The 16,694-nt window shown below is 43.5% G+C and overlaps 1 protein-coding gene across 1 annotated transcript in view; it reads left to right on the forward strand.

The window, feature by feature from the left end:
- The window catches only part of THADA (THADA armadillo repeat containing), a 732,316-nt gene that overhangs the window by 338,914 nt on the left and 376,708 nt on the right, over positions 1–16,694 (forward strand). The window contains 1 exon segment of the mRNA XM_088477279.1: positions 8,119–8,250. Within this exon segment, the coding sequence (XP_088333405.1) occupies positions 8,119–8,250 (132 nt within the window).

A 16,694-nucleotide genomic window follows, 5' to 3' on the forward strand; every position in this document is an offset into this window, starting at 1 on the left:
GCGAGTTGCCGTTGCCACATCAGTAAAGCAGCGGTAACAGCACCTAAACTCCCGGCCCGATCCGAGCTCGAAATCGCACAATTTTTCTTGAAGCCCTGTGAGGCTTCGAGGATTTTTGCGTGAGTATGGGCTGTTGTAAAGTGTGGCTGTTGCCGAGATGACTCGCATCTGCGAGATCATCGCTGCTAATTGGATCCACTAGACGACACATTGGACAATTCGAACTATATCATTATCCTTCATTGTCCGCAATATCGTCCAGTGTGTATGCCGTCTCCCGCTGGTCGTTGACAATATCTTTCATCGCCCGCACTTGCAGGGCAACCTGACGACATCCTCAGGTTCGGCAGGTACGGGGATGAGGGAGGGTGCTGGCACTGAACAATATTGTCGTTCAGTGTGGATGCTCAATGTCATTAACGACATTGAGCCCGGCACTGCAGGGCAAACACTAGACGATCTCGCTCATTGAGCATATCGTCTAGCCACATGTGGCTCTTCCGTTGTTCTGATACGGCTCCCCTGACTGACACTGACTGCCTCCTTTGATTGGCGCACAGCTGTACAGAGGAGGCTTGTCCTTGTGGCAGCAGTCTGCTCCGCTCCAGAGGCATGTATAGGGTGATGTGGTGATGTCACGCCGCAAAGAGGAGGTGGAGCTCAACTTGTGACTGAACCTGAAGCCACGAGGACGCGATCACAGACGCCGGAGCCTACCTACGTGACACAGACAGTCGCAACAGGGTAAAAACTTGTGTTTTTTTTTTATTTCGTTGTTTTCATTTTATTTGTGACATGTGAGTGGGCTGTCACAATACCCAAATAAGCAGCAAAACGGCAGAACCCAAAGCTTGGTGCCGTTGTAGGCAGTGGGGAGGAGATGATGGTATAAGAGAGGGAAAGAAAAGCACATGAGGGAAGAGGGTCCTGCTTGTGACAGCTACAATCTACCCATGACATATGGCTTCTTTTACTTTTACATGATGACATATTGGTACTTTTACCCCCTAGCATCAGTGCTGGCAGACCTTGGCTGCCATGGAGACTAAAGCTGCTTATGTATGTGCTGATGCAGCTGCTCCTCTGGCTGTATTTGATGACCTCCGTCCACTTTGGGATTGGCTTAGCAGCCATTTTACTTCCATCATATTATGGGTTTGTGCCATTGGAAGATTATGGGAGGCACAGGCTCATCTTGTCACTTACACAAAGTACTACAAATATTTGTATGCGTAGGGTGAATTATATAGGGTAAAGTGTTGACACTTTAATGATTAGTACATGAATTAGACTTTTACATATAGAAAAGTTAAATTTTAATTTAATCATCTACATGTTGGTAATCGGTATGTAACACCGACAGACGGGATCCAGGCGTTAAGAATCACGACGCCTGGATCCCAACAGGGTTAAGAATCCGACACTTGGTGGTCGGTATGCTAACCCTCTCCATACCCTAACCCTCCCTCCCTGGTGCCTGAACCTAACCTCCCCCCTAGTGCCTAAACCTAACCTCCCTATCCCCGCACCATAAACCTAACCCTCCCCCCTACCCCGCTACTTACCATCGGCATACCGGCGGTCGGGATGCCGGCGAAAGGATTCTGACTGACATCTGTATTCTGGCGTTGGTAAGGTAAGCGTCGGCATCCAGACCGTCGGGATGCCGTACACATACCACATGTTGCTGTCTCTTAAAAATCTGCTTGAAACAGCTGCCTCATTTATGGCTACTAGCACAACATTATAACAAGCTGTGCTGTAACTGTGGCTAGTGCTGCCCTCCTTATTTGTCAGGACCCTGTATAAAGATGGTCTCTGTAGATTCATCGCACAGTGTGTGAACAAATAGGCTGGCCACCTGGGTTTTGCATGATGGATACAGACTTGTAAATTTTGTGGTGTACGTGTATATACAGACTCAGTGGCCACATTGTTAGATACACCTTTCTAGTACTGGGTAGGATCCCTTATGTCCCCAGTATAGCCTGAATTCTACATGACATAGAAAAAGCAAAGTGCTAGACCCTATTTATTCATTTATTACCAGTTATTTATATAGCGCACACATATTCCGCAGCACTTTACAGATTGTTTGCTCTGAAAAACAACTTCACCTCTTGACCATGCCTACATGCCTTTATGCGATGTGCTGCTGCCACATAAATGGCTGATTAGATATTTGCATTCACACGCAGGGAACGTGGCCACTGAGTATATAATTGTAAACTATGACACTATGTTGGACAGATGCATCTTAGCACATTACAGTATGTTAAGTACTTTATTGGCTGGCACCTCATCCGCATTCATGGTATATTTACTAAACATGGAATGTATCGGTATCAGGGGGCTTATCTATAATGGGTGCAGGGTGGGCGGTGCACACGGGCCGCCAGGTCCAAAATAGGCCCGCACCGCACACCCTGCACCCATACTTTGTAATACTTACCTCTCCGAAGTTCCACATTGGGTCTCCCAGCGCTGTTCAAACGCCTGGAAAATGGCTGTCGCGCCCATTTTTCCGGCGCATGCGTTATGCACATGAGCTGTGAGGAGATCTCCGTGAAAATGGTTTCCGCGCCAGTTCCCCGGCAATCTGCGCATGCGCAATTGACCCTGGGCACACTCTAGTGCCCAGAGTATATTGATTCTGCGGTGGCCGGCCAACCGTGTCAGTCGGCTGCCGGCCAACGGAGTGAGAGGAGGGTGCCAATGGCAGGTGATTCACACAGGCCTCCTCCTCTCTAAAGACGCCCCTGATCGGTATATGTATTTTAAATAGTGCAACAAATGTTTACATAAGCAGCTTTAGTCTCCATGGCAGCCAAGGTCTGCCAGCACTAATGCTAGGAGGCCCGGGGAATTAGAATAAACACTGCAAATTGCATCCAGTAAACAAATGTTAATTGTGCTGGGCATTTGGTAAATATTGGTAAAATTGGGACATCTCTAAGTTGTCAGGGACAGATATTTAAAACGTTGAGCTATCGTTCCAAATGATAGATTGTTGCTTACTTTGAGAACATTTTATTAGTGGGCTATTGGTTCCAGAGAATTTCCTTGTATTGTCCTTCCTGTTGGCTTTGATCTCCAGTCATGGTGTGGTATGACTTGTCGACATTCAGAATGTCAATGGGTTCTGAATGTCCAAAGTCAGAATGTTGATATGGATGTTAGGTCGAAAACCATCTTAAGGGTCAATCCAATTAGCCGTGAAGGGTGCGAGTTGCCATTGCAACGGCGTTAAAACACAGGCAATGGACCGGCATCTTGCACCCCATGGGGCTGCGAACAAAATTCCGCGAATTTGGGCTGCCGTAAAGTGCGGCCATTGCCGCGATGACTCACACCGGCGAGATCATCGCGGCTAATTGGATCGACCCCTTAGGTTGACATGGTTAAAATGTCGACATGTTCTGAATGTCGACACTTAACATGTCGACATCAAAATTATCGAACAATTTTTATTTTTTTTATTTTAGCCTAACCCTAAAAATCAACAATATGAAAAACAAGTCAACATTCTGGTGTTGACATGTGCTTATTTATTTCTCATCCTGTTCTTCAAAGCAGGAATTACTGAGGAGGTCTGTCAAAGAACATTATGTCATAATCATGATAATAAATGGATTGAATTCTATTAACAAGGGCACATATTATTCCAAACTAGCTGGGATACCCAGCGTTGCCAGGTTTAAGACTGGACCCTGAAGTACACCTGCAGCCTTTATTTGTTTCTATTGTCCTTGCATATAATCCCATTCCATTGATCCTGAATAGGACCCCACTGTTTGCTAACATGCGTGCAAACAGTGGCGTAACTACAGTGAGTGCAAGGGGTGTGGCTGCTATGGTGCCTGAGCTGCCTCTGCTTTCACGTACACAAGGTGGGCTGGTCCAGTCAGGGGCGCCGAGTGGGGACCAGGTGTCAGTGATGTTGATTGGTGCCTGCCCACCAGCTGATTACAGTTGGCGCACCAGAAGGCTGACATGGAGAAACAGAGCTTGTGGACCGGCACCCAAATGGAGGCTCTCGATTGGCTACCGGTCTGCAAAATCCGATTGACTCGTGACCGCCACCAGATTAATATTGCCCCGGGCTTTCTATTCATATCTGCCACTGCCTGCCATTGCTCCAGCAGTAATTAGCTGGCGGCCTGGCACCAAATCCACACCTGCTGGCTGATGATGGCACACGGGGAGGCGAAAGGCTGCTGGAGGGACACAGGGAGATGAGTTACTGAAGGGGGCATAATATGTAAAGGACATTACTGTGTGGCATAATGTTATAAGGGTCATTACTGTGTGGCATAATGTGTAAGGGGCACTTCTACTATTGTGTGGAATAATGTGTTATATGGGATACTACTACTATGTGGCATAATCTGTAAAGGGAATTACTGTGTAAGGGACTTTACTGTGCAGTGTAAAGGGCATTACTGTGTGGCATAATGTATGAGGGGCACTACTTCTGTGTGGCATAACCTGAATGGGTTCTGAGTGTCATAACCTAAATGGGCTCTGTGTGGGGGCAAATGTATGTGTTTGGATTTACCTCTGGGCAGGCTTTTAAGATCTTGCTGTGTAGGCCACAAAGTTCTAGGTACACCCTTGCATGCAAACACAGAGGGCTGCCTAGTATATATGGTCACTTTAAAAAGGCTTTGGATTTAACGTGAACTTACATGAGTCATAAAGTTTGACACTTGCTCAGACAGTGAGGTTAAATGGATACTTTTTTAGCTTTCAGACAGATTTTTAGCAGACTGTCAATTTCCACTGGAGCCAGCCCCGGAACCTGTGTAATTTAAGAGTATACCCATTTTTAGGGATTGTGTGTGTGACCCTGAAGAAGTTCAAACCTAGGCAAAAACCTAATCTTTGTCAAACTACACCACCATGCCAAATTTGGCGAAGCAAAGTCCAAAACTCTGGCCGTGCATAAAGGATGAACAGACACACGCTTTTTCGCTTATTATATAGATAACAAAGTCTTTAATGATTAAGGAATGAATACTTTATATCTGCCAATGTAAGTGTCAAAATAGACTTGCACGTTTCTTTAATCTGATTTCTACTTGCATACGGTGACCCTATAGTAAAATTGGACAGACTGACAGGTTTGGACTAGTCATGTGTTTTGTTTATAAACCATTCTCCAGGAGGCTTTTCATTACGTTCCATTTTAAATTGCTATATAAATGGATTTTGTAAGCAGCGCTGCAGCAGGTTTTGTGTTCTTTGAAAGGCAATTGGTGTACTATTAAAAGAAACAGATTAGACATTGCTCATTTCAACATAATGTGCTGTCTTTGATAATGTGCCCACGTGTCGTTCCTAATAGCATTTTCTATTAAATAACTAACCAAATGTACTCTGTGACATACAGTAATACTGCATTAATTACTGGTAACTGTTTTGTGTATGTGACCAAAGAGAGATACTGTGAGAATGCTGCCTCTGCCCTGCTATAACACAGGTTTAGTGATCACTTACCGATGTGTGTACCCAGCGATGCGACGCCCGAGGAGCCCACAAATCGGGCGGGCGGTACACATTACACGACATGACCCCATCCACCTGCCTGGCGTCGGCAGCTGGGTCTTTCCATCGGCCCCACATGCATGTCGACAGAACGTCCCCGATGGACGACCTGCGGGAGCGCGCAAGGTTGTCCACAGTGGGTACATATTTGCCAAGGTGGACCATATGTTGGGATGACCCGCTGAATCGGGCGACATATCGTCTAATGTGTACACACCTTAAATTGCCTAGTATCTTTATGTTATATGCAAAAACAATTAGTATTTTCTGTGCCTGCAAAAAAATGAAATGTATTTGCACCCCTTGCATGGTTTGTCCAGCTGCAAAGATACGGCTTTTTTTTTTTTTTGCTTCTTGATTTATTTCTTTTCTTTGCGATTATCAAGAGGCCCCAGCTATTTAAATTTGAATTTCATTGACAATAACATTAGAGAGTTAAAGCCCAAATGAAATGAGATGGAGAGAGAGCACTTTATGACAGACTGTCTTATCAGGGCGTTTGTGTTATTATGTTTGGAAGGATTGGGGGGGATGTCTAAAGCTTCTTAGTTACGGTTACTGGAGCTATCTGCTGCCCTTGCATGTTGCATACATAACAGCCATCACTTATCTTGCAGTAAAAGAACACATCACTCTCTCACAGCTGAAGCACTGACTGGATGCTCTGTCATAACATGCTTATTTTCCACATCGCTGCACTTGCTGTATAGAGGAATTTGGAAGCCTACATGAAATGACAGGACAGATTTTTTGTGTGTTTCAGATGCTTTCGTGTAATGACAAATATATTGCAAGATTTCTAGATCCTGTAACAAGGCAGCCTGCCTTCCAATTACTTTCTATTCTACATGCCAGTCTCTCGGGCAGCTGGGGGTAGCTTTATTTAACCAATGGGGCTGTTAGGAAGGTCAATACTATTGCAGGCTCCTTTGTAAGGCCAGGGTGGAGGACTGATTTGTGTCTTTAAGTTCAGAGAGTAAAAATAGTTTCACAAGTGCAAAAACTGCTGGATGTGGGACTGAGCAAAACAAACTGTGAACTTCAATGCAAAACAAATATCCCCGTCTTAGGTATCCGGAGCAAATGTCAGACAAAACAACAAAAGCAAAACGACACATCAGCCATTTTGTTTTCTTCTAACATAACTAATTTCATATTAATAAGTTAAACTAGTTAGGTGCCAAACTGTATCTATATCTAGGGATTAATATGTGGAAAAAGTTACAGCTACACAATGATGGTTTTGGATTAAAAAAAAAAAAGATTATTTTAATGTGTGTTTACCGAGTGCAGCCTGCCATTGATCACTCTGTTTGTGTAAGGTCCAATCTATTACATCTGTTTCACATTTGCATTCCCTGAAAAATGAACGATGTGAAAATATATTACATATATACATGAAGGCGTTTATTATAGGGTGAAAACTGCACTTATATTGGCGAGCCACAAGCAACTAAACTGCCATTACTTTTCTAATGCAGACCCATTGATGAAAACCAATGTTCAAAGAGTTTATCAAAAAACTTTTACAATTTATTTGTTCTTTTAAACAAATCTCTTTCAACCAATAAGGTTCAGACGTCAGGGACACTCTGGCCTGCAGCTGGCTGGGTCTCCTGGCGTAACAGCACAGTGCTGATTGCAGGGACTTGGACGGCTGCAGTAGACATTCTGTTTGAGTCCAAGTCCCATTCAAAATCCTTCACTCCAGTGCACCTGGATAAGACACAGCCGAGGGGCCAGAGGTAAATGTATCTCTTATGGCTGAGGCCCAGGGAGCTCCGTAGTTTGACTAGTGCGAGGACAGAGGCAGTAAAATTTGTTTTGCGTTTGTTTTAGTGACATTGAGAACGGATTGTTACCTGGACTATGACTTGAGATTTGATTTTGCAAAAAGTTCTTGTCCAATTTGAGACAAAGTTGGGCAGTCCTACGGCTCTTCAGCCGTGGATGGAATACAGGTCACAGTATGCTGGAAGCCGCAGGTTACTGGAAAACTACAGGATACCCAACTCCACAAAGGCCGGAATCCTGTATAATTTAGTCTTTGTTGCAGTAAAGTAAACATAGAACTTCCACTGAATATGATAGCTTACAGGGCTTCCCTCCTCCAATTGACATTAATTTACTCGCTTGTACACATCCAACAGCACGTTTTACTGTATCTATTGCATTTTATTTTATTTTTGTAGCTCCCTTTTGTGCTTTGTGTTTATTTTAGTTGCCCCATCATATGATACAAATCTCTCTGAACGGACTACAGTTGTATCTACAGAGCAGCTTTGTTTCATATCCCAGGGCAGCAAAATAAAGACACGTGTCATGCAGCACATTGCTGTAAGGCAGAGAAAGAGAAAATCATGTGTTTGGTCCTAATGTACAGTCCAATAAATGAGACACTTTATGGAAGACCAAACCCGAGTATTGCTGTACGTGCTTGGCTGCCTGCATTTGTGTTGTGAAATGTAAACATTGAGTTTTAGTTGTTCTTAAATTATTTTACCATCATGTGTTTCTGGCAAAATAATTGCCATTATTCTCCAGGTGACCTCTATTTCCATGGTCTTTCAGTGACACAGCAGAATCGAAGCTTCATCCCAGCTTGTACCTCCTGCTCCTCATCCTGAGTAAGCTGTACCCCTCACCCATGGACGGAACCTATTCTGCACTGAGCTTGGCCCCCTTCATCCCCTACATCATGAGGTAATCCCTGCAGCTACGATTTGCTACTCTTACAAGTCTATTCTATTATAAACTGTTCTGTCTACGTGTAGCGTGGTAAGGTATACATTTATAGGCATCTTAGCGCTCTTCTTTCATCAAGTATTGACACTGTCTCTGTTCAGCTTTATTGATGAGTAACTGGATGGGATGAAACTGGAACAGTAAATTATAGCATTTAATATTTGATGAAATACATCTAGTTCAATACATAACTGGATATAGTATAGCTTGATTGTTCTTTATACGCCTGGGTAATTGTAGTGGAACATTTTACAACAGAGCACATAGAAGATACAGAAGAAGAAGCAAGGACATCAATACCATAAGGGTGTGGTACAGAATGTCAACATGGTCTGAATGTCCACATTCAGACTGGACATTATGTCAGCATGTAACTTGTTGACATGGTCAATGTGTCAACATTGTGCTTGTCAACATTACATTTTTCTGCAATTAGGGCTCTAACAGCAGCCTAGCCCCGACGGCAACCTAGCCCCGACGGAAGCCTAGCCTTAACCGCAGCCTAGCCCTAACCACAGCCTAACTCTAAGCCTGTAATGTCAACATTGTGACTGTCGACGATCACAATGTTGACATAATGTCCATGTTGACATTGTTTACTGTCAATATAACCTCCATGTCGACATTCAGACCGTGTCATCCTTCTGAATGTTAACATAATGATTACATATGACATCTTAACATATTATAACATAATGCCAGAATCTGTATAATAATTGAGGATTTCTGTCATGTCTCTGACATGCCCTGCAATGGCTCCCTCTGCTGGCGAGAGGAGGGTAAGTATGGTGGGGGGCAGAGCATGGGCAGACCTGGACCCATTTTAAAATGGGTCCGTAACACTTATTACAATGAGGCAAGGACTAAGGGGATTTTTATAAAGGCAAACAAAGGCCATGGCAGGTGAGCTCCTGGTTAGGGCAGAAGGTAAGGTTTGGAAACAATCAAAGTGGGTGGTCTTGACACACCCCTGCCCCCTTTTTATAAAGGGGCCCTGTTCTTTGCATGTCCTCTGTAATGGTTGACCAAGTCCCTCTGTGGTGGCTGGCCACACACCTTAAATTGGGCACCTACATCTGCATTCCCTGGTAGGCCCTTCATGCCCCAGTACAACACTGGAGCTAGTACCACAACAAAAACACAGAAAAAAGCAGAAAATGTACTGTAGAGTCATGATTTTAATATTATGATGACCATACAATCAAACAAATATATAATACGTATGTATTAAGATGGAAGAAACTCTACATATTGATACCAAGTATACAGTCTAAATAAAATATTGGAGATTATCATATGTAAATTAGGAAGGATTATATGATGGGAAATATTTTAATTGAATGTGTCAAAGAGAGTGTCAGACTGATGTTTTGTATGAAATTCCTGTCCATGGATGCAGCAAGGGAGAATTAAAAAAAACAAAAGTAATGTGGTTACTACTAAGTTTAAGAGTAAATATTACAAAGGTTGGTTTGGAGAATACTTAAAAATAAGAGAATCAAATTGTAGGATTTTTGATATGATTTTCTTTTGTCCACGTACCCTAACTAACGGACAGGCATTTTTTACTTTAGTCATTGTCCCAACAGGCCATATTTCCATATCCTAAAAGGGGTGTGGCTTATTAGTTGTATTAATTTCCCACACCTCCTGCCAGGAGAGTAATAATGATGTATTATTACTGATGTAACTGATTTGGAAGAGGGAGTTTCAATAACTCTGAATATTTGCATCCTTTTTGGCTACTGTGACAATATACTGAATAATATAGCTAATGCTGTGGTTACCAACATTTTTTGGTGCAGTTATGTGGTGGTGGGCAGGGTTGTGTTCAAGTTTGTTCACATATTTTATGATTGACAGCCACCAGAACTGGTTTTATCTATCACATTGCCGTAAGTAATTTTATTTGGTTCTGAACCACCAACCCATGGCACACTTGTAAGTGCCCTGAGGCACCCCTGGGTGCCATTGCACCCTGTTTGGGAACCACCGAGCTTATGCATTTGGGGTCTGTAATGTGCGTTATTGTTTTACTTTAAATAATAAATAAGAATCTGTATGTCTATAGTCTACCCAACCCATTATATGCCTTGTAGTGTAAAAACTATTTCTTGTTCAGTAATGTTTCCTCTCGCCGTAGTATGGTTCATGGTGGCAGTGCCATACGAGTTATTACAGATACTTGCTTTGTCTTAGTTTAGGTTATGTTGACAGGTGTAGCACAGGAATAAGAAATAGCAATGGCCGATTGTCCATTGCCTTAGGCTGGCTAAGGGTGTAATTAGGAGAAGAGATGTTTTAGATGTAATAAGATCCCACCATACATAAACCAATAAACATGGCGACTTGAATACCTGAAAGCAGCAAGGAATTGACCTCTTGCCTGCCGTTTATCCATCTTTATAAGCCATATTTGTATATATGTGATTTTTCTGTTTGTGTTCTTTTTATTTGACGCACAGTTACCACTATTTTCATTCTCTATTAAGCCACTGCTCTCAAAAAAAAAAAATATCAGGGTCAACTTATGTTTGTTTTTCTTTAAAAGTTGCCTTTGATTTTTATTTTTTCTAAAGGTAATAAGAAACCTTCAGTCAGTATGCATTGGACTTAAATATACAGTTGAATTAAATAAAAACAGAATTTTAAAAAGTGACTTCAAGACCTTTTCTAAAAATACTGAGTCATTCAGGTTATAAACTCACTAGGACAGAAGTCCCTAAACTTTGTCCTTAAGGCATCCTAACAGTACAGCTTTTAAGGATATACATGGTTGAGCACTGATGGTTAAATCAAAATACTGAGGTACTAATTAAGTCACCTGTGCCCAAGCATGTTTATCCTTATAACCTGGACCGTTAAGGTGCCTTGAGGGCAGAGTTTGGGAACCTCTTCACTAGGACCTAAAATGTCACTGAGGCATGAGTGAATGGCAAGTGGATATATTGGTCTGAAGTCTGCCTTCCCTGTGTCTAGGTGACAGGATGGGTTGGGTACGAGATGCCTGCGCTCAGGATCCCGCTGAGGATCCCGCTCAGGATCCCAACAGAGTTAGGATACCGACACCTGTCGGTAAGTATCCTAACCCTCCCTCCCTGCTGCCTAAACCTAATTCTCCACCGCCACCTAAACCTAAAATCTCCCCCCCCCCCCACAGCCTAAACCTAACCTCCCCCCCTAGTGCCTATCCCTCCCTCTAGTGCCTAACCCTCCTCCTAACCCCACTACTTACTGCCTGGTTGCCAGCGGTCAGGATACTGGCATCGTGATTCCGACTGGTGTCAGGATTCCTGTGCCGGCATTCTAAGCGCCAACATCCCGACCGTCAGGATTTAAACTACATCCCGACAGGACAATTTAGGAATTATATAAACTATTTTTTATTTCTTTGTTTTTAGCTTTGTTGATTTCTATAGCTCATTTTTGTATCTTGCTATTTTTTTCAGTACTTCTAAAGACAGAGCACCATGGATAAAAATATTGACATGACCATACAGATATAGGACCAAATTTAATAGCCCATAATTTGCGGGAAACAGTGTGATTTTGGTGAGATGGTCACTAGTTTGAAGTGGTAATTAGTTTAAAGGCAAGCCAACCTTATTCTGCCTTTAAACTAATTGCCGCTTTTAATCTAATGACGGTCTCTAAGGAATCGCTCCGGGTCCTGTAAACCACGAGCTAATACATTTGTCCCATAATGGTTGTCCTGAACAAGAATGACCATACACTACTCACTAAAAACTCTTTAAAATACCCTCTTTTACTTTGCACAACTTATTTAGCCATGCATGGTCTACGGAGTGAGCTCTCTGTTTCTCCTTGCAAATAGAAAACCCATCTTGGGTTGTAATGTACTTGATGGTGAGTCCTAGGGGTAAATTTACTGAGAATCGAGTTTGGTCGAGATGACAATCTCGGGTGAGTTTAGGCATGTTTTTCATCTCACAAATTAACTAAAGGCAAACTCTGATGATTTTGGGAGAGAGTTCTCTCTTCTCACTCGTAAAACTCGGGTGAGATCGCAAACTCGAATCAGGTGCATAAATATTGGGACATTGACAGAATTTTCATATTTTGGCCTCTATTCACCACCACAATGGCTTTGAAATGAAACAAACAAGATGTGCTTTAACTGCAGACTTTCAGATTTAATTTGAGGGTAATTACACCCAAATCAGGTGAACGGTGTAGGAATTACAACGGTTTCTATATGTGGCTCCCACTTTTTAAGGGGCCAAAGTAATGGGACTATCAACTCAAAAGCTATTTCATGGACAGGTGTGGGCTATTCCCTCGTTATTTCATTATCAATTAAGCAGGTAAAAGGTCTGGAGTTGATTCTAGGTGGGACATTTGCATTTGGAATCAGTTGCTGTCGACTCTCAATATGGCACCCGTACCCCCACTGTAAAATAAATAGTTAAAAACCCACAGGACACACACACCGTATTTAGTAAAACTTTATTCCATACACCCAACCCACTCACACATACTTACCTGTACCAGCCGGTCGGTCCTCTTCTCCCATGTAGAAATCCGTAAGGATGTACCTGGAAAAATGATCCTATACTCACCACCTCCATCCTGGCGCTGCTCTCCGTAGCATCCACGGTCTTGACAAAACAAAAAAACGACTCATGCGAACCAAGCCGAACAGGTGTAAGTATCTGTTGTCACACATACTTACACCTCGCGAAATGACAGTTGACCGAAATCATCTTTTTTTTCTTACAGGCCGCTAGCCAATTAGCGTCCGCTTTACATGTAGTGGCCGCTCATTGGCTGGGACCCACGTGGAACACGTCTTTTTTTATTTTTTTATTTAACCCTTCTTTTACAGGTATAACAGACAAGCATCCTTCACATAACTCACTGATATGTGCAGGCTGCTAGCTCGGGAGAGTTTAGCAGAGAGAAAACACTGCATTCTCGAGTAAGTCATCTCATCTTAACTTGCAACTCGGACGAGATATCTCAATCTGCATCACTATCGGAAAACTCACTTTCAGCTAAACTCACTTCTTAGTAAATTTGCGAGATGAAAAACGGGAAAATCACCCAAGATTCGGCAATGCAAATCGAGTTAAAAAAAAAAAAACTCGACCAAACTCGAATCATAGTAAATTTACCCCCTATAATGAGTTCTATGTCTCAGCGAGAGGGCAGGTTGCAACGGTAAGCTGCAAGAGCCTTCTGATGTGGCCTTGCAGAATAATAACCACCCATTACTTATAGGCAATTGTTAAATTGCTTGTAGCCACCTTTGTTGTAGAAACCAAAAGTGCAACATGCATCGTATAGGGTTTGCTGTGTAAGGATTACTTGGCTGGAGATTATGTATCTGTTAGCAATGAGGAACATAGTTTTCCAAGCATTTGTATTATTTTAGCCCAACATGGTGTCAAGAAGCCATGTCACAATGTGCCTCACATGAGTATATTGTAGTGTTACTCAAAACAAAGCTGCCTGTTCTGGATAAAAATTACTAAAATCCCCTGGAATTATGTTTCACGCTCGATAATTAACATCCAGTTCTGCCAATACCAAGATTTAATCTAAAAGATAACACTATTAAGAAGTCTTCATATACTTATCCCATAATACAACCTAAATTAGTAATACTGTTAAACAACTAATCCTTTGCGTTAACTAGCATGTTTTTTTTTTTAAATCAGATTTGTCTCTATCTTGAATTTAAGAACACGAATACAGCACATTATTAAATAGAGCTTGATAAAGTATCATATGCTAGTATAATAGCGTTCTATAGAATATAATCGCTCCATGCCATTCTACCAAAGTTATAACCCAAATGCACCAGATACCGGCAAAAGTGTTCTCGAAACTGCCGAGCGACAGTGGAGAAGATCACGCTCTAAGGCAGATTTTCTCCATTTCAAATATATGCTCTCATCCTATAGTGCTGCGCTCTCCCTTTCTAAACAGTCATACTTTAAGAACCTCGGCCCTCATTCAGAGCCGTTCGCTATTTGCGGTCGTTCGTTCAAAAACAAGGGGTGGCTATTCAAATGATCCGTTCGCAAATTGCAGTCTGTTCACACCTCTAAGTCTGAACGAGCGAGCAAAACATACGCTCGTTTCTTTGATAAAAACGCCCCCCTGGCCGCTCGCACCATACGTCATGTCCGCTATTTATTAGATTAATCGAGTACATCGACCAGCGTATGAACTGCTCGCTATTCTTGTGGTTGGTTTTTGCTACCACAATCTTGCGAGCAGTTCTGGCTATAAAATAACCCAGTGACGTGGTCAATGACGCTGCTGAATTAATTATGCACACCCATAAAACGCCCGTTTTGACCTTTAAGCACGCCTGCGTTCGGATCTCCACTCCCCATTTTCAAGCACCTTCCCCTGTTACCACCCACATACGCCTCATTCTGTCACTCAAAATAGCAGGCATTCGCTATATTGCGAGCACATGAATTTCGGCCGCACTGACTGGTTCGCGCATGCGTATAACGATCCGTACGCATGCGCAGATGTGCGAACATCGCTCGGAACGAGCGTACTGCTGCTAGCGAGTGGCTCTGAATGAGGGCCCTCATCTCCTCTCAGTCCTCTAATCCCCAGTGTCTCTTCACCACTTTCAACTCCCTCCTTCGCCCACCCCCACCTCGTCTCCCCTCCTTGCTCACTGCCCTTGACTTTGCTACCTACTTTACATCTAAAATTGATTCCATATGTCAGGACATCATATCCAACCAGTCCCCCAGCTCTCCACCTCCTCCTTTCCCAAATCACCCCTCCCCATCAACTTTACCAACTCTAACATCATTCTCCCCTGTATCTGGAGAGGAAGTCATGGCCCTCATCCGGTCCTCCCCCCTTTGATCCTATCCCCTCCCGCCTCCTCCGCTTCCTCTCTCTTTCTGCCTGCTCTCATCTTGCCCACCTCATTAACCTCTCTCTCTCATCTGGCACTGTTCCTTCTGCTTTCAAGCATGCCCTTGTCTCCCCCATTCTTAAAAAATCTACCCTTGATCCTAACCTTCTTTCTAACTACCGACCCATCTCTCTCCTCCCCTTTGCCTCCAAGCTCCTTGAGCGGATTGTCTACAACCTCCTTACCGCTTTTCTTTCCTCCCACTCCCTCCTTGATCCTTTTCAGTCTGGCTTCCATTCTCTCCACTCCACTGAAACTGACCTCACAAAAGTCAGCAATGACCTCCTTGCTGCCAAATCCCAAGGCCACTACTCTCTTCTCATTCTCCTTGATCTCTCTGCTGCTTTTGACACTGTCGACCACCCTCTCCTGCTGAATATCCTTCACTCCCTTGGTCTACGTGAAACTGCCCTCTCCTGGCTGTCGTCCTACCTCTCTGACCGATCTTTGTCAGTTTCCTCTCATGACTCCTCTTCCCCCCCCACAGCCTCTTACAGTAGGTGTTCCCCAAGGTTCTGTTCTTGGTCCTCTCCTATTCTCCCTCTATACTTCCTCTCTAGGTGAACTCATCAGCTGTTTTGACCTCCATTATCATCTCTATGCTGATGATACTCAAATCTACCTTTCCTCTCCTGATCTCTCCCCCTCTCTTCTGACTCGTATCTCCAACTGTCTCTCTACTATCTCTTCCTGGATGTCCCAGCGATTTCTTAAACTTAATATGTCTAAGACAGAGCTGATCGTCTTCCCACCCTCCCACATCACCTCACCTACCACTATTTCTTTATCAATTGATGGAATAACTATCTCATCTAGTCCCAAGGTGCGCTGTCTTAGAGTTATCCTGGACTCATCCCTCTCCTTCAAACCACATATCCAGAACCTTTCACAGTCCTGTTGTTTCCATCTCAAAAATATTTCTAAGATCAGACTCACCCAGGATGCTACTAAAACACTCATACACTCATTGGTCATCTCCAGATTGGACTATTGTAACCTCCTCCTATCTGGCCTCCCCAAATCCCATCTCTCTCCTCTCCAGTCTATCTTTAATGCTGCTGCACGGCTTATCTTCCTCTCCAAACGCTCTACATCTGCCTCCCCTCTCCTACAAGCCCTCCACTGGCTCCCCTTCCCTTTTAGAACCCAATTTAAGGTTCTCACGTTCGCTCACAAAGCCCTCACCCACTCTTCTCCTATATACATCTCTGATCTCATCTCCCTTCACGCTCCTCTCCGCTCTCTTCGTTCAACTAATGCATGCCGCCTTTCATGCCAGCTGATTACTTCCTCCCACTCCCGTCTCCAAGATTTTGCCCGCACTGCTCCCCACCTCTGGAACTCTCTCCCACTCCCCATCAGACTCTCCACCTCTTTGCAATCCTTCAAACGGGCTCTCAAGACCCACTGCTTCATCAAAGCCTTCCAGCTATCATTCTAACTCCCTGCTACATGCTCTTTCCTCCCCATCTACCCCATCTGTGTCAAC

This window comes from Taudactylus pleione, unplaced genomic scaffold, assembly GCF_031769625.1.
Source record: "Taudactylus pleione unplaced genomic scaffold, aTauple2 ptg000201l, whole genome shotgun sequence".
Taxonomy (NCBI): domain Eukaryota; kingdom Metazoa; phylum Chordata; class Amphibia; order Anura; family Myobatrachidae; genus Taudactylus; species Taudactylus pleione.